Source organism: Panthera onca, chromosome D4 (assembly GCF_046562875.1).
Source record: "Panthera onca isolate mPanOnc1 chromosome D4, mPanOnc1 haplotype 2, whole genome shotgun sequence".
Classification (NCBI taxonomy): Eukaryota; Metazoa; Chordata; class Mammalia; order Carnivora; family Felidae; genus Panthera; species Panthera onca.
Window position 1 is genome coordinate 43975456 of NC_138351.1, and position 26693 is coordinate 44002148.

At 39.1% G+C, this 26693-nt stretch overlaps 1 protein-coding gene across 6 annotated transcripts in view; it reads left to right on the plus strand.

Moving 5' to 3' along the window:
- ADAMTSL1 (ADAMTS like 1) overlaps positions 1 to 26693 on the plus strand; it is an 881240-nt gene that overhangs the window by 487095 nt on the left and 367452 nt on the right. Inside the window, exon 1 of one of the 6 annotated variants that reach the window (XM_078436764.2) lies at positions 16752 to 16945. The exons of the other annotated variants lie outside the window; for them this stretch is intronic. Within the exon in view, the coding sequence (XP_078292890.2) occupies positions 16883 to 16945 (63 nt within the window). The 5' untranslated portion in view covers positions 16752 to 16882. Of the gene's footprint in view, positions 1 to 16751; positions 16946 to 26693 lie in introns of those variants that run through there. 6 annotated transcript variants of the gene reach the window in all.

Consider the following 26693-nt stretch of genomic DNA (forward strand, 5'->3'; position numbering starts at 1 on the left):
CAAATGAGAATATAATTGGTTTTTCAAAAGCAATGACTTTTAAAAATTTTTAGGCATGAACCTAATCTAATACAAATTGTCAACCCTCTTCCCAGAAAAAAAAAGTGTGCATGAGTGTACATAGGCCCACAAAATGTTGCACTGAACTTGGCAAAGATCACCAAAACCATCCATGTGGAAGGGGTTCAAAGATCTTTAATAGCTTCTGTTTTAAAGTTTAAAGAAAGAGACCTAAAATGCTTGCTAGGTAACTTGCTCTGTTTTGGATACCTTATAATCCAAAAAGTCTTATCTTTAACTAAAAGCTCTCCCATTTCAACTTGTTCTCTTCATAGAGGTCATAAAGAACAGCTAGTCACCATTACCTTTCATACTCTTAAAGCCATATTAAGCCACACCTTGGATGTGTCCCTCACCAAGATAAATAATCCCAGCCAAGTAATTCCATTTTGGCTATACCTTTTCTCAGAGGCCCCATTATTCAATTCTTAATCATCTTTGTTGACTTCCTCTGAATAGTCTTCAAGTTTTCCATACTCCTCTGAGATTATTGAGCCTCTTATTCCTCAGACTATAGCAAAGTTCTGTGTAAATGGCCTTAGTGCTCAACAAGCCTTGCATAACCCGACTGTCCTGAGCATGGTGGATGTACCCTTTTCCTGCCATGTTGGAAGTTCTAACCTAACAAATTGCTGTAAATTTCATCAGTGGTACTCTTGATTGCTTGATCTACTAGATTTTCCTTTTGGGATACATGATATTTTTTACCTTGGCCGCCAAAGTTGTGAGCTGCACTATTCAGCCATTTCCAGAACTCCAGGGGCATTATTTACAGCCTGAACAAGGTTAAGGGAGGTCCTTCCCTTAGTTCCTAATGGATCCATTTAAAATAACATATGAACAACTTTTACTTCTTGATTTCTTTTCTTCAGTTAACACATCTCTATTTCATTTTCTTTTCAAGTTGGAAGATGTTTTAGTACTGCTAACTAAATGCCAGTGCTCACACCTCCTTGCTTTAATCTCCCTGGAAACATTGGCTACCTCCTTATTCATTGAGATGCTGGTTCAAAGGTCACCCCCTCAGTGACCACTTCAATTTCAGCTTGTACCCCAGCTCTACCATGAGGTCAGTCCTGTTTTCTCTTTGTCAAAGCACTTGCCACTATCTGAAATTATACTGTTTATTCACCCATTTAATTTTTTTTCATACATTTTCCCCTGACTAGCGTAAGCACTGCAAAACCAGGGATTTTCCTGGCTGTCTCATTTATTCCTGTAGCATGTAGAACAGTCCCTGACATATACCAGCCTCTCAGTAAATGTATATATTTTTGTATGTGTCTTAAAAGAAACTGTCTCGTCCCGCATTTATCATACTTCACAATCATTAAATTCCATGTCCTTATGAAAAACTTCTATTTTTCCATGTACTTTATGTGCATAATTACTTATTATGTTAAAGTGCTGTGGACTGTCCAGTTATTGAGCTAACTTTGAGGTTTTACTTTTTAAAAACACCCAAAAAGTGTTTTGATAAATAAAAGGAGATGGAAATACTGACTCACCAATTAAAGTAAAATCATATTACAGGGGAAAAAAAGTTATGTAAGATATACACGAAGATGAAGACAAGAATTTCTACACGAGGTGTTTTCGCTTCTATAATATGTTTCCCTGTCCTCAAGAAGCCACCATGGGTTCTTAGAAATCTCTTAGGCAGAAATACAAGATGCCAAAGGAGAAGGAAGAGATGAAGAAAGCTACAAAGTCTTTCTTTTTCCCTCAAGATGAAAACAGATTTCCTAGTTATACTTTTCTGTATACATAACATATGTAAATAAGAAAGGTTTTTAAGGAATCCCTTGGCTGGTCTATATTCTGTCTGAGCTCACATATAATCACATTTGGGTGTAGCTGATATTCACCATCCATCAGGGACAGAGTGGGGATCTGCTTCCGTCTCCAATCAAACCCATTAGATGGAGGAGTTTGGGTTCAGTGATCTTGGCTTCTGGTGTTCCAAATTGATGAGTGAGTTTGGTGCTGCTTTTCTTTGAGGAAAGAAACCTTCCCATTTACACCCTACCTCTTTGCTATGATTGCATAGGATGCTCATGAGATCTTCAGGATTTCATAGAAGTAATTACAGAATTTGAAAGGATAGCTGTTTTTATTGGACTTGGAATGACTTTTTTCATTTAAACCAATAGTTTTCAAGCTTTTTTTAACGTGCTCCACAGGAAGAAGTACACTGTACATGGTAACCCAAATCACGTGCCACTGAAATGCGCACACACACACACACACACACACACTCCTGAAATAAGTGTCATCAAACAGTACTTATCCTAACTATAGGAGATATATTAAATGTTTTCTTTTCTACTCTGAATTATTCTTTTTAACTTTTACTTTCAATGCTACTTGTTACACACCAAGTTGATTTCATGACCTACTGGTGGATCACTGCCCACAGTTGAACAATAGTGCTTTAACCATTTTGCAGAATGGCAAATGTGAGATCTGAGCACTTTGCCTAGTTTTTCCCTAACTTTCCATGACATTTAGTATCTTTTCTTTTTGGAACATCAGTCTCCAAACTCAGTTATGGTTCATGATAGGCTCCCTATGGCTTCTACGAGATTTTCAGAGCACCCTTAAAAGAAAAAGACTTGTTCAAAGCTAATACGCTATAAACAAGACTTGAGCCAGAATATGGTGAATCAGTGAGGAGTCTCTGTCCAATGACAATGAAAATTCTGAGTGAGTTACAAAGACACTACTTCCCCATGGGTAATTTGTTTTTAAAGTCAGAGTCATAAAATTTTAGAGGTAAAAGAGACTTTAGCAAATCTAGTCCAGCCCTTTGATTTTATGACAAAAATATTCCCATGCACATCCTGAGAAGTTCAGAGCATGGGTCTCATCCCTTATCAACAGTATTTTAAAAAACAGTATTTGCTGCCATGAGCAGTTATATTTTGAACAAACAGAACTTTTATGTTTTCAGAAATCACACAGGACTAGCTTTTTAATGTTATATAAATAGTGGAATTATTATTTCTAGTATTTAAAGGGGGGATTGGTATCTTAGCTCTATATTTTAGAAGTCACCTTAATAACTGAATTGTAGAAGCTTTATGTTCGTAATCCACACATCTGCCTAAGACAGTTATCCAATGAGCGTGGATTTTTTCAATATTTAGACATTTAACAGATAATATTTGAGAACTTATTATATACTCTCAAGCATCTTATAGTAAAATATAAAATGCTTGTTTTTTTATATTACAAATTATATTATCCAAGGAAATAATACATCATAAACAATGTGTATTTCATTGGTCAGACTTTATTGGTATTTTATCAGACATATTTAATCTACCACTCTGGATCCTAGTTTCTTGATATGGACCTGGATCTTTCAAGTCCTCTGTTGAACCCAGGACCCTATCTCACTGGTTACTTTATTCATTAATAAATATTTATTAAATGCCTTACATGAATCAAGCACTATTATAGACACTGGAGTTACAGAGGTATATGAGAAAGACCAAGTCTCTGCACTCAGGGAACTTGCATACCAAAGGGGCTTATCATGAGTAGAGAAACCCCCAAGCTGGCTGAGTTAACCAGACTCTTCGGAAAAGTATTGAACTATGCCAACTTTTACAAAAATTTATTTCCAAATCTTCAGTAGTCCTACGGAGACAAGTGTTTAAGAAGTTGGATTCATTAGTCTATTTAAAAAGTTGTGAGTTCATTAGCCTGCATTGCTGGGTGTTTTGAAGTACAATCCCTAAGTAATATTCTTCCATTTGATTTTAATCCCTGTAAGTACATTATTATTAACCAACAAAAATTGACAAAGAAATGAGAAGGAAAGGGAGGGATAGAAGAAATGCAGGAGGAAGTCAGGCAGCAGGGGAGGAAGATACCCTCAGAATGAAGCACGAAAGTATAAAATTCAAGATTTGCTGATGATATTTTCAGAGTCATGACTGGACACAGTCACAAGGAAACCTACTAATGCTCACAACTCTAATAGAGCTGAATCTAGCAGAAGTGGGGAAACTGTTGGCACTCTTTTTCCAGAATTACATTGTTTTGATGATCTGACTCAAGTCTTAAGCATGACATTTCATGATCGGCTAAGCCTCGAAGCAACCACACCCTATTCTTGGCAAAAATACATATCATGTTACATTACCAAGGAAAACACAATGGAAAGGGTTTTTTTTTAATAATAAATAAACAACACATCTTATTTATAAATCTTGTCAAGATTTTCAAGGACTTGCCTAGCTCCATGGCGAAACCCCTGTTTTCTGTGTAAGACATAGCATGCAGAGTAACTGCTTGAACGACAAGCTTCTTTTCAATTTTAGTGTCTTCAGCCCCAACCAAGAGGGGGACTATCCTCTTTAGTGGTAAAAGTAGATCCAGGTTTTATGGCTGGAGAGAGTCCAGAGCACTCAAAGTGAAGCAGACGGTTGTGAAGAATTATTTATGGCAGATTTTGTGATGCCTGTGTCATACTCTGATTTAATAGGGGAGAAAATGAAATCTGAAGCAGAGTGAATTCAATTTCCAAATTTTACTAGGTGTACATGCAGGTTTTACACCAGGGTACTATCGTTACCCCCAGCTTCTTTTCATGACTCTCATTCTTTGTAAAAATAAGTTCTTCCTTGAACAGACCTGTGAAAATACTCTGTTGGGTCATCCACAAGAAGTCTCCAGGATAACACTTCGGAAGTCCACACAGTGGACCTATTCTATTGTGATACACACAGTGGATGACATCCCTGTCTATAATAAGCAAACTCATGTTTCAGTGGAAATCACCCCTCCAAAAGAAGGGGAAATAATTACAGAATCCTAAAGCAAATGGCACCACAGATTACTTTCGCCGTTTTGCCGACTCTTCATTAAAATGTTATATCGGCATGTGAGCAGTAACAGCCATTTAAAGATATCAAAACATGGTCATTTGGCATGGAAAATTAAATACATGTGTCCAATCTAATTTTAATAAGTGTAATTTTTGAAGCAAGTCTTGATTATTTTCCCACACCTCATCTCCAAAGGGAATATTGTGAATACAAGAAAGTTGCATAAAGAATAAGCAAAATAAATCATACTGTTAAGAAACATAATACATAAGTGTACAGACTTTCATAAGTATTTTATCTTATATTATTTTTCTCTTCATTAAAAATGTTATAGTAGGGGCTCCTGGGTGGCTTACTCGGTTAAGCATCTGACGTCGGCTCAAGGCATGATCTTGCAGTTTGTGGGTTTGAGCCCAGTGTCAGGCTCTGTGCTGACAGCTCAGAGCCTGGAACCTGCTTCCAATTCTGTCTCCCTCTGTCTCTGCCCCTTTCCCGCTCAAGGTCTGTCTGTCTCTCTCTCCCTCTCAAAGATAAATAAACATTCAAAATTTTTTTTTAAGTTATAGTAAATATATCTCGCATAAAATGTACCATTTTAAATACTTTTTAGAGTGCAGTTCTATGTCATTAAGTAGATTCAAATTATTGTGCGTTCATTATTACCACCCATCTTCAGAATTCTTCATCTTTCCCACCTGAAATTCTATACCCATTAAACATGAATTCCCTATATCTGCCCCTTCCCAGCTCCTGATACTTTGTCTCCATGAATTTAGCTGCTCTAAGTACTTCATATAAATGAAATCACACATGTGTTCAAGTTTCATCCATGTTGTAGTTTCATCCAAGTTTTCATCCATCATCTAGAATTTTTCCTTTTTAAGACTAAATCATATTCCATTGTATGTATATACCCTGTGTGCTTATCCATTCATCTGTCAATAGAAACCTGCGTGCTTGCACGTTTTGGCTATTTTGAATAATGCTGCTGTGAGCATGAGTATACAAATATTTGTCTATTTTCATATCTTTGGGGTATATATTCAGAAGTGGGATGGCTGGATCCTATCATAATTCTATGTTTAATTTTTGAGGAGTCAGGCTTATGCTTTTATAATAATTCATACATTCAGCAAACATTTATTAGACTCTTACTGTGTGCCAGGTAGCCATGGCAAAAGTTGGGAATGAACAGACAAGACACAAACACTGTCTTCAAGACTGACAGCCTAATGTTTGAGTGGTTTGCTGTTGTTCTTTCTTTTGATGGTGGTAATAATTTACAGTTGATGCATTAACTCTTTCCCAGGCTTCTTGAGACCAGTAATATATTTGTACAGTATATGGCAAGAGTGCCCTCATGACCCCAACCTTCACTAACTTGAGGCTTTGAGCAACTTAGACAACTAGAACCAGATGGGAATAGTACATTGTCCCATATGTCAGGTGAATCAGGACATTGCCAACCCCTCCCCCATATACATCATCTGTAACAGTAGCTTCAGGAGATAATCATTTCAGCGAAATCAGAAATTAGATTAATGGAACCTGTACAAATGAAATGTAGTAGCATTGTATGAATTCTAAGGTACTATATTTGATTATGGAGGAGCAAATTTTTCCATTCAAATGGCATTATACCAGTGGAAGTACCATATAAGAAATAATAATCGAGTTTGAATAAATTTTCTTAAATAATTTTAAAGTTTCTCCAAATGACTAAAGAAAATAAAACATGAAGCTTAGAAAGGGTAGGATAGCCTTGGAAAGTTTAATAAATCATGAAGGCAACAAAAATGAGTTCAATCGCCATAAGGATAAAGAAAAACATTGTTTTCATCTGTATGAAATCACTCTCTTATTCCATCACCTCCCTTAAAGTGCCCCGTAGATGGTTTCTTTTTTACAATCACAATGTTTATTTTATATGCTTCTACCCTACCTCTTCCAAACAAATCCAAAGGTTGCTTAGAGTAAAATTGCAATGCATAAAATACCAAACCACTTACATGGAATAATAGAATGTAAAAATCAAGAAAGAGTAAGAAAATGTTTAAAAGCCATAGGCTGAGGAAATATCTAACCATTGAGCACAAATTTTCGTTCTGACCCTCCTAGTAGGCAGAGCAAAGATAGAAACTTAGGAAGTTTATATAGTTCTCTTTATCTAAAAAAAGGAAACATACCCACCTTTATTTAGTTCTCTTTATCTAAAAAATGAAACATTCTCACCTGTCAAAGACATGCTTTTTGTATTTGACCGTTATATTCCAAGAATTTGCCAGGGGGATTCTTATATAATTGGATTACATAAGCAAAACTGTCCTAGGTAATTTTAGAAGATCTCGGGAGTGGTACACATACACATTTCTATAATGGCCATTAGTCAAAGCCAGAGGCATGATGTTTATTCATAGATCCTAAGCTGACAGAAGACTATATAACTTGCCTATCTATTTAATGGTTTTGTATAGTCCTGCCACCAAGATACTATGTTAAAACACACATGTTGTATTAAACGCATTTCTTCCTCTCATGAAAGTCTGGAGGTAGCCAGTCTAGGAACACTATGATGCTTCAGAGTGTCAGGCAGTCAGGGCCCTCTTAATGGTGCATAGTATCCCCTCCAGATCACCTCATGGTCCACGTTCCAGTCTTCCCATTATCATTCCAGCCACACAGAGGAGGAAATGGTGAAGCAGGGGATGCCCCTCTGTTTAAGGACCTCACTTGGAACTACGTCCACAGCCCCTACTTACATTTCCTTAATTAGAATTTTGTCACACGGCCACATATGTCTGTTCTCGCTGGGCATGTATGTTTATTAGCAAAGCATAAAAAAGATATTGGGAGACAGCTAATATTTCTGCCACAGGTATGCTATTTAATGTTTTGTCCCTTAAAATGTAGGCATAACTTTAAAAACCAATGTATTGAGAGAAAAAGTAGATGCCTATGAGTACAGCAAATATTCTACTTACAGGGTCATCTGAGGATGACAGAGCATTTTTATTACAGTCTGAGTGATAGGAAATCAAAGGAGACATACAGAGTGAGGTTGGAGGTGGGGAGGGCAAAGAGAAGATACGTGACCAAACACCCAAACCAAAAGCTGGGCCTGTAGGACTATTCGGAGAGGAATGTGCCTCTCTCAAACAGATCTTGCCCAAATCCTCACAGTCATATCCCTTGAGTCTTGCTGCCTCTTTATTTTACACAGCCCAGACATGTCCCTATTTATATTCCTCTGAGAGGTAAGATCAAGTGACATGCATCAAACTTATCTTGCTGGCCTTGAAACCTCAAGACTAGGACCTGTGTCCCCTCCAGCTTCTCCAAAGGGCGTTTGTGACTAGGTCCCACCCTACAATCCTAACTAAGGAATGGGGGTTCTCCCCTTTATCCTTAGAATCCTATACTGTCTCGTAACTACAGTTTCTGTTCTGGGAACCGATGTTGGATTTTAACTCCTAGAAAATGCATGGGCAAGAAAGATAAATCTGTAGATTCTTTTACCTATTTCTCCCAGTTGCACCCACTATTTCCCCCTCAGGACACCTGCAGATTGGTAACTTTTTGTTGTTGTTGGCTTGTATTCAATTCTCTATGTCATTACCGTATGTAATGTTTTCTCTTTTTGCCATGCTTACCAAGATCCAAATTCCTTCACAAAAGTCTTTTCAAAAGAAAGAACAGCCCATCACATTTTGAAGTAGGAAAGATAAAACATCCAGTTTTACCTACAAATTCCATGCCCTTTTCAAAAAGTTAAAAAAGAAACTATACTATAAATTATTTTTAATTATAGATTCTTTTTCAGCATTCCATTATTTCATAGTTTTTCGTATTTCTTTGACTATGTTTATAATTGTGATATGAGATAATCTTCCTAACTTAACAGAGAAACCATTCATCCTGCTGGTATGAGCAAATATAACAGCATATAACAGAAATAAAACTGAAGAATACCCAATAATCTATTTTATTTTAGAGGAAGAGGACTCTGATTTTCCATGGTTTAATTGCTATTCTGAAATTCAAATTTGATTTTATCTTTAATTTCCATTTTTCCTTAGTTTTCGGAGACTCTGTTTTCTTTTGCCATTCTCCTACTTGGTTTTTTCCCTCTTTTCTTTTTTCCTGACACTGTATCTATAGACATAGCCGAGGTCATCAATTCACATGCTTAATTTGACAAGTATTTATCTAATGCCAATTATATATGAGGCTTTGTGGGGGAGCTATCTGAGCTACATCCCAAAGGTTAACAAGGATTTGAGCAAGACAGAGATGGCAGGGAGGACCTTACAGGCAGGAGGGACTGGAAGCATAAATACACAGGAGTGGAAGGACTTGGAGTATTGGAGTAATATCAGGTATTTCAATTGAGCTGGAGCATGACTTTCTATTATCCTGGGACTACAAACAGATCAGGGAGGTCCTTGAATGCCAAGCAGAGGAATCTGGCTTATACCTTTTAATCCCTCTCTCTGTATTGTCTATAAATCTGTTAACACCCCTTCACCGTATTGTCTGGCTCTGGTATAATTATTTTATCTGTGAAGAATGATGTCATGGAAATAGTACTGAACTAAGAATCAAGGGCCTAGGATTTATATATTACACTTGGGTTTAATATGTGGATATTACAACCATAATTCAAAACCTCAGCAATTAAACTGGTATCTTTGTCAAAAAGCCTCTAAGAGACAATTTATCTGTTTTCAGAATTATTTATTTATCAAGCATTGCACACAGTAGATGTTCAATAAATGTTTGTTGAAGCTAATTCAAACCTCTGCGATCCATAACATAGCCCTAGCAATGGAGAGAAAGGGGGGAAGAAGGACCGCCAGCTTGAAAGTAGTGAATAATTCTTTCTTCCTGATGCAGTTCAGTGCTCTGCTATGAGTTTGTTTGTTTATGTTTGTTTGTTTTTTTCAGAGCAGAGGGAGGGAGTCCTAGAATTAGAATCTAGATTATGATAATAATTTTTCCCAGAATTTTATCAGAATTTTCAAATACATAGAAAAGTTGAAAGACATGTACAGGGGATACTCATATACCCACCAACTAGCATGGTAATGTTTCACTGATCTCTTACCTTGTACTGAGCTATACTCTACAAACCCTTTGCCCCACTGCCCACAATTGCTCTGTGGTGCTGACCATTATTCTCATCATATAACAGTTAAAAACAAACAAAAAAGCTAGGCTCAGTGACTTTCAGAAATTCATTTCCCTAAAGCTCTCCTGGTAGTAAAGGGAATAGCTAGAATCTGAACACTCTGATTTCAAAATCTGGGTTCTGTCCACTGCACGAAGAGCCTCTAGAATTCCTCTCTGCTGCTGGCCAGGGTCACAGATGCTAACTGAATACCTACGTGAGAAGCCCTGAATTAAGCACTGGAGGAAATGAGAAGAAATGTAAGCTGAGGCTCTTAGTACTTTAGGCAACTCAAGATGAATCAAATCAAATTTTAAAATTTGTTGAGTTCCTGACACTTTGTAGGGAGAAATCAATGAGGATGTGATCTGAGACTGTGGGACAAAGAAGTAAAAAACATATTTCTTCTTTAAGCAGCCTGAAATAGTGGTTCAGGGTGAGTAAAAGCCTTGGCCTTACATGTTCCTCTTTCTCTCTGCTTACTCTGTCCTCCTCACCTGCAAAACTTTTCCCATTTTCTTATCATCTCTTGAAAGTCTCTTTTTATCTTAACACAAAAGACAACAGATGTTGACGAGAATGTGGAGAAAGGGGAATGCTCTTACGCTGTTGGTGGGAATGCAAACTGGTGCAGACACTCTGAAAAACAGTATGAAGTTTCCTCAAAGGGTTAAAAATAGAACTACCCTACAACCCAGCAATTGCATTAGTAGGTATTTACCCAAATGATACAAAAATACTGGTTTGAAGGGGCACGTGAACCCCGATGTTTATAGCAGCATTATCAACAATAGCCAAATAATGGAAAGAGCCCAAATGTCCATCAGTTGATGAATAGGTAAAGATGTGGTATATATACACAATGGAATATTACTCATCTATCAAAAAGAATGACACCTTGCCATTTGCAACAATGTGGATGGAGCTAGAGTGTATTATGCTAAGCGAAATAAGTCAGTAAGAAAAAGACAAGTATTGTATGATTTCACTCATGTGTGGGATTTAAAAAACAAAACAGATGGACATAGGGAAAGGGGGAAAAAGAAAGGGAAGCAAACCATAAGAGACTCTTAACTGTAAAGAAAAAACTGAGGGTTGCTGGAGGGGAGGTGGGTGGGGAATGGGTAAATGGGTAATGGGTGATGGGTATTAAGGAGGGCACTTGTGTTGAGCACTGGGCGTTGTATGTAAGTGATGAATCACTGAATTCTACTTCTGAAACCAGTATCACACTATACGTCAATCAACTAGAATTTAAATAAAATTTTCTTAGAAAGAAGAAAAATACCAACAAAAGCAAAAAAGTCTCTTTATATCTCAAGGTGTTTTTCAATTTCTGTTTCTTCCATTTCAGTCCCCCTTACTGAGTCCTCAAACTAGCAATGATCTCTCCCTTCTCTGAACTATAGCCCTCTGCTCTACAAAGAGGCAGGGTAGATTAGTGGTTAAGAACACAGATTCCCCCTGAGATCCTGACCCTTCCCCTCTGTGGGTACGTATTCTTGGAAAATTAATGAATTCTCCATGCCTCAGTTTTCTCCCCTGGTAAAGGGGATATTATCAGTCAAGGATTCTGTTTCAGAGACTAGAATTTCCTCTTGCTAATTAAAACAGGAAGTGTTACATTATAAAGGAATTCATTAACTCACAAAAAGTTGGAATTGCCAACAAAAAAAGACTAGTTTGAGTTTTCTGAAGATTCCCATGCTACTCTATTCCATACACCAGCTGGATGGAAATGTAAGGGCTGTATGTAAAAAGTCTTCCCACCTTCTCTGATCCAGCTGAAAAACTGCATTCCCCAAGACTGCCTCTTATCACCCACAAAGGCAATGACTGGTTGTCATGGTTGCACACAAACTGCCTTACTCTTTAGCCATTTTGACAAGCAGAGAGAACAAAGTGTGGTCTCTGCCTCACTTCTTTTAAATCTTGTGGGACTGCTCCTGAGTAGCCAAATCTAAATTACCTCTGGTACCCTAGCTGCAAGGGAGTCTGGGAAATGTAGTTGCTAGGTTTCTGGCTTCTGCATTTCAGGAAGGCACTAGCTGGGACCAATGGTGAGTACTAATCGACCATAAGTCATATCCATTTGAGAACAATAAATTTACCTCTCCCATAGTGTTATTGTGAGGATTATATGAAATAATAAAGTAATTAGTACCTGGCACACGGGAGAGCCTCAATAAATGCAACTATTTTCATGAGTTAGCATCTCAAGGGGTTACCAGGTGAAAGACCTCAGATAGAGCCCCGAATTGCTACCTGATAATAAGTAATGTGGATGAATGTGTTTAACAGAGAAGAGCACCAGTGTTGCTACCTATAAAGTGAGGATAATAATCACTCTCTACATTACAGAGTTTCTGCTCACATCACATGAGGTCATGTGTGAAAGATGATTTGAAAACGGTAACAAACGTTCCAGTTGCTTTGGTGTTGAAAGGATGTCAGGTGAAATGGAGAGCTACAAACTCCTGGTCAGATTGCAGCTGTGCCCCTGAGAGTAGCAGTCAGCTTCCTGTAGTTTCATCTTCTTCATCCCCACGCTATGTTTTCCTCTTTTTAATTCTCAGAATTAGCCAGGGAAACTAAACCACTTTCATACATGCCTGTGAGGCTAGAAAGTCTCAGACGCTGCCGTTACCACCTCCTGCAAGAGGGGAGATGGGGTTCTACCGAGCTCACCAAGGTCCCCCACCCCTGAGTTCTTTCCAGAAGACCCTTTGCCCTCTCCACTCCACGAACTGCAACTGGAGGGCCAAGTGAGGAGGCCCAACCTCAGGAAGAGACAGGTGGCTCTGGCACGGACGCTGTAATGCATTCTCCCCAGGGAGAGAAATTCGGAGAGTTTAGCTCACTCTTTCCTGCCATAAAGCACACTGAATGTTAACAGCTTGCTCCTGTCCAAGCTGGTGTTTTTTAAATTAAGTATTGTTAAATCCATACCATTTGGAATGATGCTTCAGACAGCCCTGACACTCTCTCTCTTGCTTCTGCTTTCATTTCACCTAATATATTGTACAGGGAGCCAGCCACCAGTATTATGGCAGCTGTGGCCCCTGCTGCTGCTCAGACACTGGTGAGACAGCTTTAATGTAGATACCTGAAGAGGGAAAAGGAGCTCGGCCAACGCCCTGCTCCCATGCCATAAGGGGCCTTCCCCAGGCCGCCATTAGTAAGCATCTAGATTACCTAGGGTTTTATGTTATTTTTCCTTAGTACTGGAAAAAGTTTTAGAAGTGACAAAGGTGGGAGACAGAGACACCGTAGATTTCGATGAGATACTTTCCATTGTCAGGTAACATATATCTATAGGAAAACCTGGGTAGCCTGCCCTCTACTCCTTTACCTTCACTATAAACATTACCCTCCAGCCAGTATGACACCACTGTCAGCATCTGAAAATGTCTATGTGGTTGTGTAGGTGTGTGTAGACACATACACACATATATAGACATACATGTGTGTATACATAGGTGCACATACATGTGCAGATATGTATAGATGAGAGAAGAGTGATTTCGGGTCAGAAAATCCTAGTCAAAGGCCAGTGCTAGCCAGTGGGTCCTGGGGCAAGTCATTTAATTCCTCTGAGCCTGATTTTCCACATATATAAAATGGAGTGAGTACTTAACCAACGTCGAGGAGTAGTCATAAAAATGCGATTGCGAGTGTAAAACCATTTGCAGCCTTTAAAGATAATGACATACAATCTGGTAATTATCAAAATTGCCTCATCCCCAAAACTTACTCTAGTCACCCTCACGCAACTTGATTTTGTTCTCCTTTTTCTAACATTGCAGTAAGCTTGGAGCTTGCTGTGCACTGTGTAATGTTTGACAACACAATCGCTTTTCCTAGTTTCTCTGGGCATCCCCAACAGGAAAGGAAATGCTATGAGCACTGGGACGAGAAGCGTGAGATATTGTGGTGCTTGTCCTCCAGACATTCAATGGGTAATTGAGGGTTTGACTTAAGAATATTGTGACGTCCAGCAACTTTATTGAGGCGAAGGGGACCATCGTGTTATATGTCAACGTGCCCATCAGAACTTCAAGGCAGAAATCGCTGACTCAAAATATCTAGATAATATTTATTTCCAAAGTAGGAAGGAATCTAGAAGAGCATACTAGTAGCTCTTCTTCTGCAAATGGTGTCATATCATGACCACTGTTGCTTCTCTTCCTTTTCCTACCACCTGTTCATGCCTTTGGATCTGCCTATTAAGTGATGGTTATGCGTGAAGAGGGAAGGAGGAAGTGGTGTTCAATAAAATATTCCATTTTGTAGAACCAGTTGGAACGCTTTAGCTAACTAATAGGTTAAAAATCCCTGCCTCAGAAAGCTCCAACTTGTAAGAGAGAGATAGCTTTTTTTTTTTTTAATTTTTTTAACGTTTATTTATTTTTGAGACAGAGAGAGATAGAGCACGAACGGGTTGGGTCAGAGAGAGAGGGAGACACAGAATCTGAAACAGGCTCCAGGCTCTGAGCTGTCAGCACAGAGCCCGACACGGGGCTCGAACTCACTGGCCGGAGATCGTGACCTGAGCTGAAGTCGGACACTTAGCCGACTGAGCCACCCAGGCGCCCTGAGAGAGGTAGCTTTAGGAATGAAAGTTTATTTCAATCAGTTCATTTCTTTAATATAATGATTTCAGATAACACCAGTCAAGGCTTGTTTTAAAATGTTTATTTTTTTTATTTTGAAAAAAAGAGAGCGAGAGAGGCAAGGAAGGATAGAGAGACAGAATCCAAGCAGGCTCCACGCTGTCAGTGCAGAGCCTGATGCGGGGCTCAGACTCACAACCCATGAGATCGTGACCTGAGCCGCAATCAAGAGTCAGATGCTTAACCGACTGAGTCACTCAGATGGCCCATCAGTCAAGCATTTTTACATCTACTCATGGGTACTCTTCAGCTTATGAACATTATTAGCTGGTTTTTTTATAGATTTGTAAAACTGATCTCTCTGAAAGGGAACAACATACTTCAAAACAGGACCTCTTTGCTATGGATTTGTCCTATCCATTTTTCTAAAGGGACAAGGTGGATCCTTATATGCCCTGACTCTCCAACAGGTTGAAAATGGGCATTTCAAAGCTCTTCTGTCTTTAATTGGCATGCCATATGAAGTAAGTAACTTGATGTTAAACAAGCTAGCTGCGTTTCTTTACCTTGCTGAAAAGCAGTGCTGCAGGTGTGTATGTAGACTGACCTGCCTGTACTCACACGCCCATTATGCGTAGAGCAGGTTTTCCATATTTTTGCATTTCATAACTTGTGGGTGTTTTTTATTAACGGGAGGAAAGGACTTTAATTCTCATCGTCTTCTCCCTCCACCATATACATTTCTGGGCTCTCAAGAAATCTACAAAGGAAAAACTTCCTGGTGACACACCTATGGAAATGGAAGGCCAAGTTCGCTGTTTCATTCTTTCAAACACTCCATGATTTTCTTAGCAGATAAGGAGAAAGACGTCCTTGTTTGACACTTGACACTTTTCTAAAACTGTAATAAAATCCTCCTCTGGTAGAGTCAAATCTTGATTGCTGGTGGATTAACCAGACTTAGAAGCTTCCTGACCTTCTCTTTGCTGTCGCTGGCCTTGCAGTCATTTCACTGCTCATTAGCACTTCCTCCAGAGCGTCTCCCATCCAAGCCTCTTGCAACAGTAGAAGGCAAGAGGAGGTAAAACTCACTTCAGCCTTTTCTGCTGTGTTATAGCAGCTCTGATAAAGGACATGGATAAGGATGAGGCTGAAACTGTTGGTTAAAAGGTTTGAGGATTAACTGAAGATTTAATTCATCCTTTCTTTCCCTCTCCCTGCCACAGTAGATAGTTGTGAGCTGGCACTGTGTCAAAACCAGGCTGCTCCTCAACCCCAAATTTCAGCCCCTTTCATCCCAGTCTTTGTTAAAGGGCTTTTTTTTTTTTTTTTAAACCAGGGGCTCTAAATTTCTAATTGTGCCTTTAGTGTAGTAAACCTTAGACATTTTAAATTGTCACTTTACAAAGAAGCGACTTGCTTTTTCTTTCCCCACCCCCGGCTCAAGTCATTAATGCCTAAAAGTAACTCATGTCACTATTTAGGTTTGGTGAGGAACTTCCAAAAACTTATATAGCCTCTTTTCCGAGTCAAGGGAGAAAATAAAGAGGAGCTTCACGGAAGAGGAATAAAGCAGTTGTGCAGAACACGTTTAAAAGGCACGTTAAGTCAGTTTTTGTCTATGGCTCTTTCCCTTTATGGCATATGTTATATATTGACAGGGATTAAGTTTCTCTCCTGAATGCAACAATACAGAGTCACAGGGAGCTACTGTACTTCCCAAAGCCACAGGCACCAGCACAAGCAAACGGCAAATAGAAAGGTATCTCACAAAGAACCAACCAGGTTAGTTAAAAGTAGAGGGCTTTGCTTCATCTTTTGCAATTCTGCACCTTTTGCATTTCTCTTCCCCTCTGCCGCGCGCGCTCTGCTCTCCTTTCTTTTTCATCCTGTTTCCCCTTTTTTTGCTCGCACTGTTACACTTTCTCTGTCCGCCACCCCCCCCCCCCCCCGGCTTTGTTATTCAGCACGTCTGATTAGCAGGAGCCTGATTGGCTGGCTGCCTGCTCGGAGAGAGATTCCATTCAGCTTACCCCCCACCCATCCACCCACCCACCCACCCTCGGTCAGGAAATGTGAGCAGGGCTGATGGAAGCTGATAGGCAGGGCTGGAGTGTTAGCACCAGTACTGGATGTGACAGCAAGCAGAGGAGCACTTAGCAGCTTATTCAGTGTCCGATTCGGATTCCGGCAAGGATCCAAGCATGGAATGCTGCCGTCGGGCAACTCCTGGCACACCGCTCCTCTTTCTGGCTTTCCTGCTCCTGGTAAATGCCTTTTCATTTCAATACGTTGCTATTGCCACTTAGCCTGGTTGCTGTTGGGGGTAATGTGTATGTGTGTGTGTGTGTGTGTGTGTGTCTTTATCTTCAAACACCAGGTAAAATAATTTACATGATTTTAAGAAAAGGAAAAACTTCTTGCAGAACTTTAACCCCCAACTTCCCAAGCTAAGTAAGGTCCGCAAGACTCTGTGGGATAGTGAGAGAGATACATAATAATATTGAGACTCAAACTTTGGGATATACTGCCTAGCGTTCTGAGCTGGGGACTGTATAAATGGCGGTGTGTATGCTTGGAATTTGAATAAGGGACGTCCTGAAATCAAACTCACTCACTGTGGTGTTCCTGGAATTTTTGAAGGATGGGCTGTAAGGGGCTTTCCCCCACTGCCTTTTACGAATCCTTCTCTGGCTGTGCACATGTGCTAGGGAACCAGGTAAAAGACGGAATGAGAGCCCGTTTGCAGCCAGCCCAGATTATAGCTCATAATTACTGTAAGTCCTCTATGGATACAAGTTAATGCTAGTATTTATGAATTGAGGATTATGGTCTTTGATCTCAGATCTGCTTTTAAAGAAGAAGAAAATGCTGACTTTTTGTGTGTGTCTGCTTTCCATAATCACAGTGATAAGATGCTCTGCTCTTGAACATCAGCACACATTGCATTTTTGACTCGAAGTAAATGTTCCGTTGTGACTCATACTTGGTTTTATGGGCAGAAAATGAACATTTACTGTCCAAAAAAAATCTACACTCAAAATATTAATAGCAATGCACATTTTTTTAAACCAGAGTGTTCTGGGCAGGCAGCTTCATAAACCTCATCTGAAGGTTTGATTCCAAAATTTGCACACACTGATTCCAAACAAACGTGATTGTAGCTCTCCTTGTCACATTTATAGCATGCCAGCGCTTCCTCAATAAGGCAAAAAGGGAACAAGGTAAAAATGTAACGAATATATAGGTTGCATTGATTCGTTGATGCTAAAGGAATGTTTCGTTGTGATTAGACTCTGACAAATTTCATCTGAGCTATAATTTTGAGCAGAGGAAGCAAGCCATTTGGTATAAACTGAAAAACTCCAAAAAGGTTCATCAGATAGAGTAATCAGACAGTTTTTAAATATTTTATACATTCCCACCTCTCATTTGCATCATTGTAGCCAAGAAATCATACTGCTGCACTGCAAATGCTATAAATATAGAAATGTATTTTCAGGTTTTCAGACATTTAAAGGCCAACTGAATTTTAAGCATGAATAGACTATAACTTTAAGCTGTTGTGAGGAATATAAAAAGCAGAATGTTTAGGTGTGCTTTATGACTAGTGGAGCAAGCAATTTATGAAAGGTGTCTCATTTTTTCCATATGGGACGTGTTACTTATATACACACCATTAGTTTGCCTCATCTTTCCTTCTTTGTGATTTTCAACAAGTGTGTGTTATTTCCCTAATTTAATTAAATCACAAGTTCAATTACCAGTCCACATTACTTTTTTGCTATCTTCATATGAAAATATGATTTCATTATATTTTGGAAAAACTGTCCTATTCAGGAGTAGACTGCTTAGCTACCCATTTGGTAAATTGCATTATTCCCCCTTTGACATCTTGAATATTCATATATGTACTTGAGCATATAATTAGACTTATGTGGAAAAAAGAAGTGTTTCTTTATATCAGATTTCAAACATAAAACATATTTTGTTTAAATTACAGTAATTGTCTTGTAAGGATAAAATGAAATCAAACTCAGGTTTGTTTCAGGTCTGTATTTAAATGAATTGGGATTCTGAGAGTCACAAGAAAGAACTGACTTGTGAACAACAAGATATATCCCTGGGCAGAGTAATAACAGTATTATTAATACCTGCCACGTATTGTGTGCCTGAATGTGCCAAATATTAGGCCAGTTGTTTGAAACGTGTTACAAGGAATCTGCACAATCAGCTTGCAAATAGGAATTTTTAAATTTTTTTTAATGTTTATTTATTTTTGAGACAGAGACAGAGCATGAACGGGGGAGGGTCGGAGAGAGGGAGACACAGAATCCAAAGCGGGCTCCAGCCTCTGAGCTGTCAGCACAGAGCCCAACGCGGGGCTCGAACTCACGGACTGTGAGATCATGACCTGAGCCGAAGTCGGATGCTCAACCTACTGAGCCACCCAGGTGCCCCGCAAATAGGCATTTTTAAACCTATTTTACAGATAGGGAAACAAGCTTATATTTGAATACGAAAGTCAAATAATGGAGAGAAAATCACTTGTTTGCTTTATACTATGGTTGGAAAATGTTTAGCAATGATGGAAGCAATGGTGTAAGTTGGTCTGTAGTCATTGTTGGATATTTAGGGGTTTTGTCTCATCTTGACCATTGAAGTTATGTACAGGATTATGGGCACTTGTTACACTTGCTTGTTAACTGCCGCCATCAGCTTTGTGACCAAAATTACATTACTGACCTATGAGCCCATGAGCCTCATCAGCAGTTGGCTTAGAACTAGAAGTGTGACAGTTTCAGCTCAGCCTTCAGTCTGAATGGAGAAATGGAACAAAGTAGCTTGTTTTCCCCATAATTATTTTATACATTATAAGAGTCTATCTACTCTTAGAATTAATTTAGGTGATTTTTGAAGATCCCTTTAACTTGATCCGAAAATATCCTATTTGTTTAGTGGTGAGTCGGATTTCTACTTCAAAACAGTGTTCGTTATCACTGACAGCTGAATCCCCTGTATTGGTTCTTGAGGATGTGAGCATATCAAATATTGACCTTCAGTTTTGTCAAAATCCTTTCCCCTTGGAGGACGCTTTCTGGGAAAATGAGGTCCCTGTGTCTCTGTATCATATGTTCATGCAAAGCTCATACATCATGGATATCTATTTTACTCTGGGCACAATAGGACAGTACTTCTGATTAAGAGATTTCATCCTGATATTCAGGTCATATTTAGTCACATCACCCAGCTTCCCCAGTCTTCCCACTCTGTTCCCCTTTTTCATTCCCCCTCCTTTGTCCCAACTGTGTAGCTCAAAAGGAATGTGGCAAAAACCATGACCGGCCATTGACATATGTGTCCATCCAAACTTGAAGTCAAATCACTTCTTGTCAGAAAGGCATTTAATCAAATTTGCATTTGCTTTTTGTTTCTTTTGAGTGGTTTTAAGCTCTTTCGCCTGCTATTGTGGGACTTGTGAGAGTAACACTCAGAATTATAATAAAGTACATGTGTTTTTCTGTTGAATTTCTTTTTCTTCTCTGCACTAATTTATACATGGAAACTAGTCAAACACAATAGCCCATTCCCTTCAGTCGCTCTGGCACTGTCCTCCACTATTATCTAAGTGGATCTATCTTGGATGGCGAGAAGCACCATTAGCTTGTGGAATGAATGTTAAATCCCTTATTTACAGCAGATTGTGGGCTGCTCCAATAAGTGGTGAGTGTGTGAGTGTGTGTCTGTGTGTGTGTGTGCACGCACGCGTGCATGCCTGCGTGTGTGCACATACACAAGTACCTTTCTATCACTGTTCCCTCTACATCTATTTCTTATTCTCATGCCTACATTCTCTTTAAATCAAGCCTCAGGACTTTTCACCTAAATCTACAGAACATAATGAGGCATTTATTTATATGCTATTTTCTAACTGTTTTTGTGAAGTTTCTTGTCTAGACATGGTCAGCTACAATTTTGTTTCCTCAGACTCCTGGTTTTAGTGTTTAGGTCTGTTCAGGACCACTTTCTGCCCCCACTTTTCCTTGAAAGACCACATGGATATTAAAGACTTGAGAAAAAGAGAGAAAATGGATAAGTGAACATATTTGTTTGTGCCTTTATATGAGTGCTAATACATATTGATTCTGCTTTATCAGTGTGTATGAATAAGGTGGAAAGCCATCCCCTAGCACACCATGGGGTAGGCTAGTACTCAGATGCTGCATGAAGCTCAAATAGTAACAAAGTTAAGGTCAGGGTTTGTGTAATTTTAATCAGTAAAGTGTGGTTAACCGCTGTACCTGTTACTCATTAGAAACAAAACTAGTTAATGTTGTTGCGTTTTGCACAGGAATTGTTTGGATAAGACACGTCTGGTAATTTGGTTCTGCTCCTTCTTATGGTTTAATCAAAATACAATTTTAAACTCTTCCAGAAAAAAATATAGTGTCCTCTGAATGTCTGCATTTCCTGTAGCACCTGGTAGAATGCCTTTTATATACAGGCATCGTAGCTGTTTGTGAACTAATTTAAGGGAGGAAAGGACTTACAGAGGCTATCACCTGGTTTGCTAATTCTCCACATTCTTGGTGTTTCCTAACTTCATGTACAGAGTCCAGTTTCTCTGGTCAAGTGACAGCTCTGCTTTTAATTTGTCTGTTTCAGGTTCCAGGCCTTAATCATTTAAGTTTCTCACATAGAATTGTTTGTTTCATTCTACTCTTCCCTCATTCTGCATATTCTACTGTTTCTTGTGGTCTCATGAGTACAGTGACCCAGAAGTGACCTCTCGTAGCATGAGGGCCCTCATCTTTTCTTGAGTGAGAGCATTCCTTGAATCATCATGAATAACCTACTAGTTAAGTGTGTTGAGATAATCACAGGAAAATGTGTCTAAATCAAGTTTTACAGTCTAGCTGCTTTTACTAATTTTCTTCTTCTAGAGAGTTGGCTTCCAACTTTGTGTTTTCACCAGAATAAGACAAGTTCGTGTCATTTTCTGTCTTCATCATAAAAACTATACCATGTGGTTGAATTTTGGCTTGATTGGCAGTACTGGCTCATGAGCGGCTTAGGACTGGCATACCAGAGGTGATGTAAGCCCTAAAGGATCCTAATTGAAATAGGCCAGCACAGCTGTGTGGGGAGCCTGCCTGCTAACTGGGGTAAGCTGTTGCTATCAACCCCTTCTTTCCATGAGCTCAAAAGTAAATGACTAAATCTCCCCAATTCCCGAACGTCAAGATTAAAACCTACATTGAATAAAGCTTAACTGTTCCGGCTTCTCCTCCTGGGGATTTTGCCAATGAGAGCACCCAGCATGGAGAGCAGTTAGGAGTTTTCTGACCACGTCAAGAAGATGTCCCAATGGTAGTAGTCTGGCTCCACCAGTGACCTCTGGCTTGTTATTTGTGGATTTCCAGAGGCTTGGTGTTTATAAAGAAGTCTGGATATTTCCCTGTATTTTTTAATGGTCTCTGTTTCAGTCATAGATATATATCGTATCTCATTAACTACTGAAACTCTCTGCAGAAGAAATACCATAATTTCTGTTTGGCTACCCATACCACAAATTCTACCAATGTAGAATTAGTTTTTAGTAATTGTTTGTCAGAGACATGTGTAAGTAACTGTAATCTCTACAGTACTTTAAGATGTCCTTTCTTCTAGTTCTTGGGCTTCTTTGCATTGATCTCTGTCACTGTACTTCTCATACTGTGCTTACATTTCTGTCCACTCCGTGACATTGTGGGTGACAGCAGGAGTGACTTGTCCCTCCTACCTCTGTCAGATGCCTGGGAATTAGATCTCAGTGAATGTTGTTGAATGAATGAGTAAATGGATGGATAAGGATGACTTGGCAAAAAAAAGTTGGAAAGGTGGTAAAGCACAAATAGGACAGGAAAATGTGAACATCCATTTCACCTTTGAAGCATTTCACTAATTCTGGTTTTAGTAAGACCAAGTGAGCAAGCTAATAAATTTTAAAGGGAAGATAAATATTTTGTTTTTCTCTCTCTTTCTTAAACATATACGTCCATACAATGAATAACAATTGAAGAACAATCCCTTTCGCTGTTGATAATAAGAATGCATTTTGCATGTTTCATATCTTGCTTAACCCACTTGGTTCTCAAGTATTTTCCTTTTATGAAATTTGCTCTCAGGAGGAAAATGATACTTATATTTGCTGCAGTCTTATAAAAATAGAGGGTAGCTATAAACTCTCATTTCAGCAGAGATGATGCTATGGGTTCACCATAGCTCGCTTCTTTTTCTGGCAGGACGTAAAGATAAACTGTATTTCCCAGCCTTTTCTGTGATTGGATGGTCACAATCACTCACTGATTGTGAGTCAATGGAATAGAGTTAGAAGTTATAGATGGCACTTCTAGCCCTCACATCTGCCACGTAATCATGCAAACACTCAGCACTCTCTCTTTACCTGCCTCCTGGACACAGAGCCTCCAGCAGGGAACTTCAAGACCTTAGGGAATGAGAAAGCCACCAAGCGCAAGGCCTGGGTCCCTGAATGACTTTGTGGGGCAGAACCCCACGCCACCACTCTCACAGAATTCCTTTTCTGAAATCCATTCACCCACTACCAAGAAATAAACCTTTTTTTTTTCAATGTTTTATCTGTTTTTGAGACAGCACAAGCAGGGGAAGGGCAGAGAGAGTGGGACAGAGGATCTGAAATGGGCTCTGCACTGATAGCAGCGATCCCGACGCGGGGCCCAAACTCACAGACCGCAAGATCATGACCTGAGCTGAAGTCGGGCGCTCAGCCGACTGAGCCACCCAGGTGCCCCCAACCTTTTTTTGTGTTAAAACACTGAGATTGGAGGAAAGGTGTTGTTTATTATACTGAACACCTTTTTAAAATGAACTGTGCTTCAAATTTAGATGCCTTGCATGCTAGCACTCACTTATAAGTCAGTGTTAATTCTACTTTCCATTTATTATGTGGAAAATTTGAAACAAGAAGATTGCATGTCATCCTAATGATGGTTTAATCTTTGTGATGTGCAACTTACTGCATGCCCCCAAGTACTTAACATGCTCTACATTTGTAACAACCTGCACACCACAAAGACTGAAGGAAAAGTAGGAAAATGGGCCCATGCTCATTTTTCAAACATAGAATCCAGGAATGAACGGCACGGTAAGTGAGAAAAGGAACCAAGAGAGGCAGGGCTGTGGTAAACAGTTGGAAACTCCTAGAGTAGAGCAGACCAGCCAACCCAGCCAAGGACATAGAACCATGCAGACCCAAAGGAAAGGCAAAGAAAACAGAAAGAGATACGGAGAAGCAGAAACTAAGGCACAACACCAATGCTGCTCTCAGGACAGAATGTCGGTAGACAAAGGAGTAAACAAGTGACAGAAAGGGGAACAGACTCATAAATGCAAAAATCCCAAATGTTTCGCACAGCAGCATCCAAAGTGAAACACGCCTCTTGAGCATACCTAGTCTCAAGCATCTTTGATATGTGTTTCTTGTACATGTCTCAGATGTCATGGAACAACACTGGTTTTAGAGTGTAACCATCTGGTCTGTAGCACTGATTCTACTTCTGTGATCTTGGTCTAGTCACAGAACTTACTTCAGCACTGTCTCCTCATCTATGTGCTATTATTGCCCATCCCACCTAACTCTCCAGAATGTCATTAGAGGCAAATATGGCATCAGATGTTGAGCTGTTTTGTAAATTCCACAGTACCATGAAACATCAAGTGATTATACTTTCATTGATAGCATTTGTCTGTCACCAACTGTGTGGCCAACACAGAGCCAGGCTCCGTGGAAGATAAAGACACTGTCCTTATAATGAGTTTGGTAGTTCATTGGACATTTTGTTGTAGAGTTATTTTTAAAAGTTTTCAAAACACTCTCCTGTAGGGAATAGTTCTGTGATGGGTATCACTGTTTTCAATTGCCCGCCCCCCCCCCCCCCCCCCCGCCCAAAGCTGGCTCATCTTAAAAGGGACTCTTCTGTACCTGCATAGACACTATCTGTTTAATCCTATCCATGTGTAAATGTAAATCATGGCTTCCCACAGATTATTCATATGTATTATCTTTTTGGATATTATCAGACAGTATTTGACTTCAACCATTGAAACTTGTTTCCAATTTTCCATAGTTGAGAATATCAATTTGTGTAACAGAACACACTAGAACAATTTTTTAGTTAAGATAAATTCTTTAGGAAAAAAAAAAAAACTGTCCTCAAAACAAATTCTTATCATTGTGAGAATTACCATTAACTAGGGGTTACCAGTGTCTAGGGCATTTTCATCTGCCCCACAATTGGGGTATCATGCTGGTAGACTGCAGTCTGATGTAGTTTCTACTACATTGTGCTTACTTTATAATAACCAAAAAATCCATGGAAAACACAAGCATATTCCATTTGGAATCATATTTCTAAAGTGCTATTGCTTTAGTAGGTTGCATCTCCCTCCTTCACTAGACTTTTCTCTACAATTCCACTAAAATAAATTAATTACAATAAAACCAAAAAGGCCTTGTGCATGGAAAGGGGGATAGTTGAAATAAAGGGACTAACAGAAAAATCACATGTGTGAGCATACACCATTTATAATATAGGAGATTTATTCCACTTCTGAGGCAAGAAATTGCAAGACTCTAATAGTTTCACCACCTGTGAATTATTTGGGTGCACCTCATAAGCGGGTTCTTTCTTCTATTTGTTTAAAGAAATAAGTGGTATGTTCGCCAATTCTACACTACATTAATTTTCACAGAGTTTCCATTTTCATCTTCATTGCTTTTTCAGATTTTTTTCCAAAGCTTCTGCCATTCTCCAACTAAAGCTTTGGGTATTTTCCCCTTCAATTTTTGTCCGGGGACTTTCTCTAAGTCAGTTCAGTCTGTTGGCATAAATGTTGGGACAAAGGAGGGAAGGACTGTGATAACCTAAGACATCCTGACATAAATTCCAAGAGCACTAAAGAAATGAGACAGGAAATTATGAGCAACCTATAATAAATTCAAACTGTCCAATAAAATAAATATACCTCACTGGGTTCCCATCGTAAGGTAGGGTAGGGTGTCCAATTTCTCAGCTTACTTTGCCGGCTGCTCAGGCACCATTTGAAGTCTGCCAGAGTATTGTTCAAGTATTGTACTTCATCAGGAGACCCAGAAATGAAAAAGCACAATGGAAACAATAAGAATTCCTACTGTTCAGGTGCTGAAGTGAGATTTAAGGGAGAGTCGTTTTTTTTTTTTTTTAATGGTCTGTTTTTTCATTAAAGTTGCTATAACCATTTGACACTGAGACAGAATATCATTTCCCTGATGTGCCACACACTTTTATTTTTACCTTTGGGCTTGTATCCAGCCTGAGATAACAAACATGCTTTGAAATTACTGTTAAGAGTGAGTTAAACTGATATTTAGATTCCCAGGACATAGATTATTAGCACTTGAGAACTAAAAGAATCTTTAAGATGGCATCTAATGTGACCTTAATTGATTGGGATCTCTTTGAAGGCAGAAGTTTGGTTTTACTTTGTCTTGGATATATTTGTATCCCAGGCACCAGATAGTTTGATATCTATAAAATGTTCGGTGTAAGTTTGTTGTTTGAATAAATGAATTAATCACCTGTCCCAAACCTTTCATTTTGCAGATAGTTGAATGTAAAATATAAACGTTTGCAGAGAGATTTGAGACATTTTCCGGGAAAACCTAGTAGGTGGAATCCAGATCCTGGAATCTGGATCTCTTTCCTTTCAGTCCGTACTCCTTTGAGAAGAGTTTGTTCTCTTTCTATTATAGCTTCTGGGACCTTTAAATAAGAGCCAGCCAAGCTGGCCTTGGTTGAGAAGGGTTGAAATGTTGAGATGTCATATGCAGAAGAAACCTAGGAATCAACAAAACTGCTGGAAAATCATCTTGAATAAAAACTTAAGGATCATTGTTGGTTTATAAACATCAGGGTAACCTGGAAAGAAGGGTAGGGAGGGAGGCTTGAAGCCTAT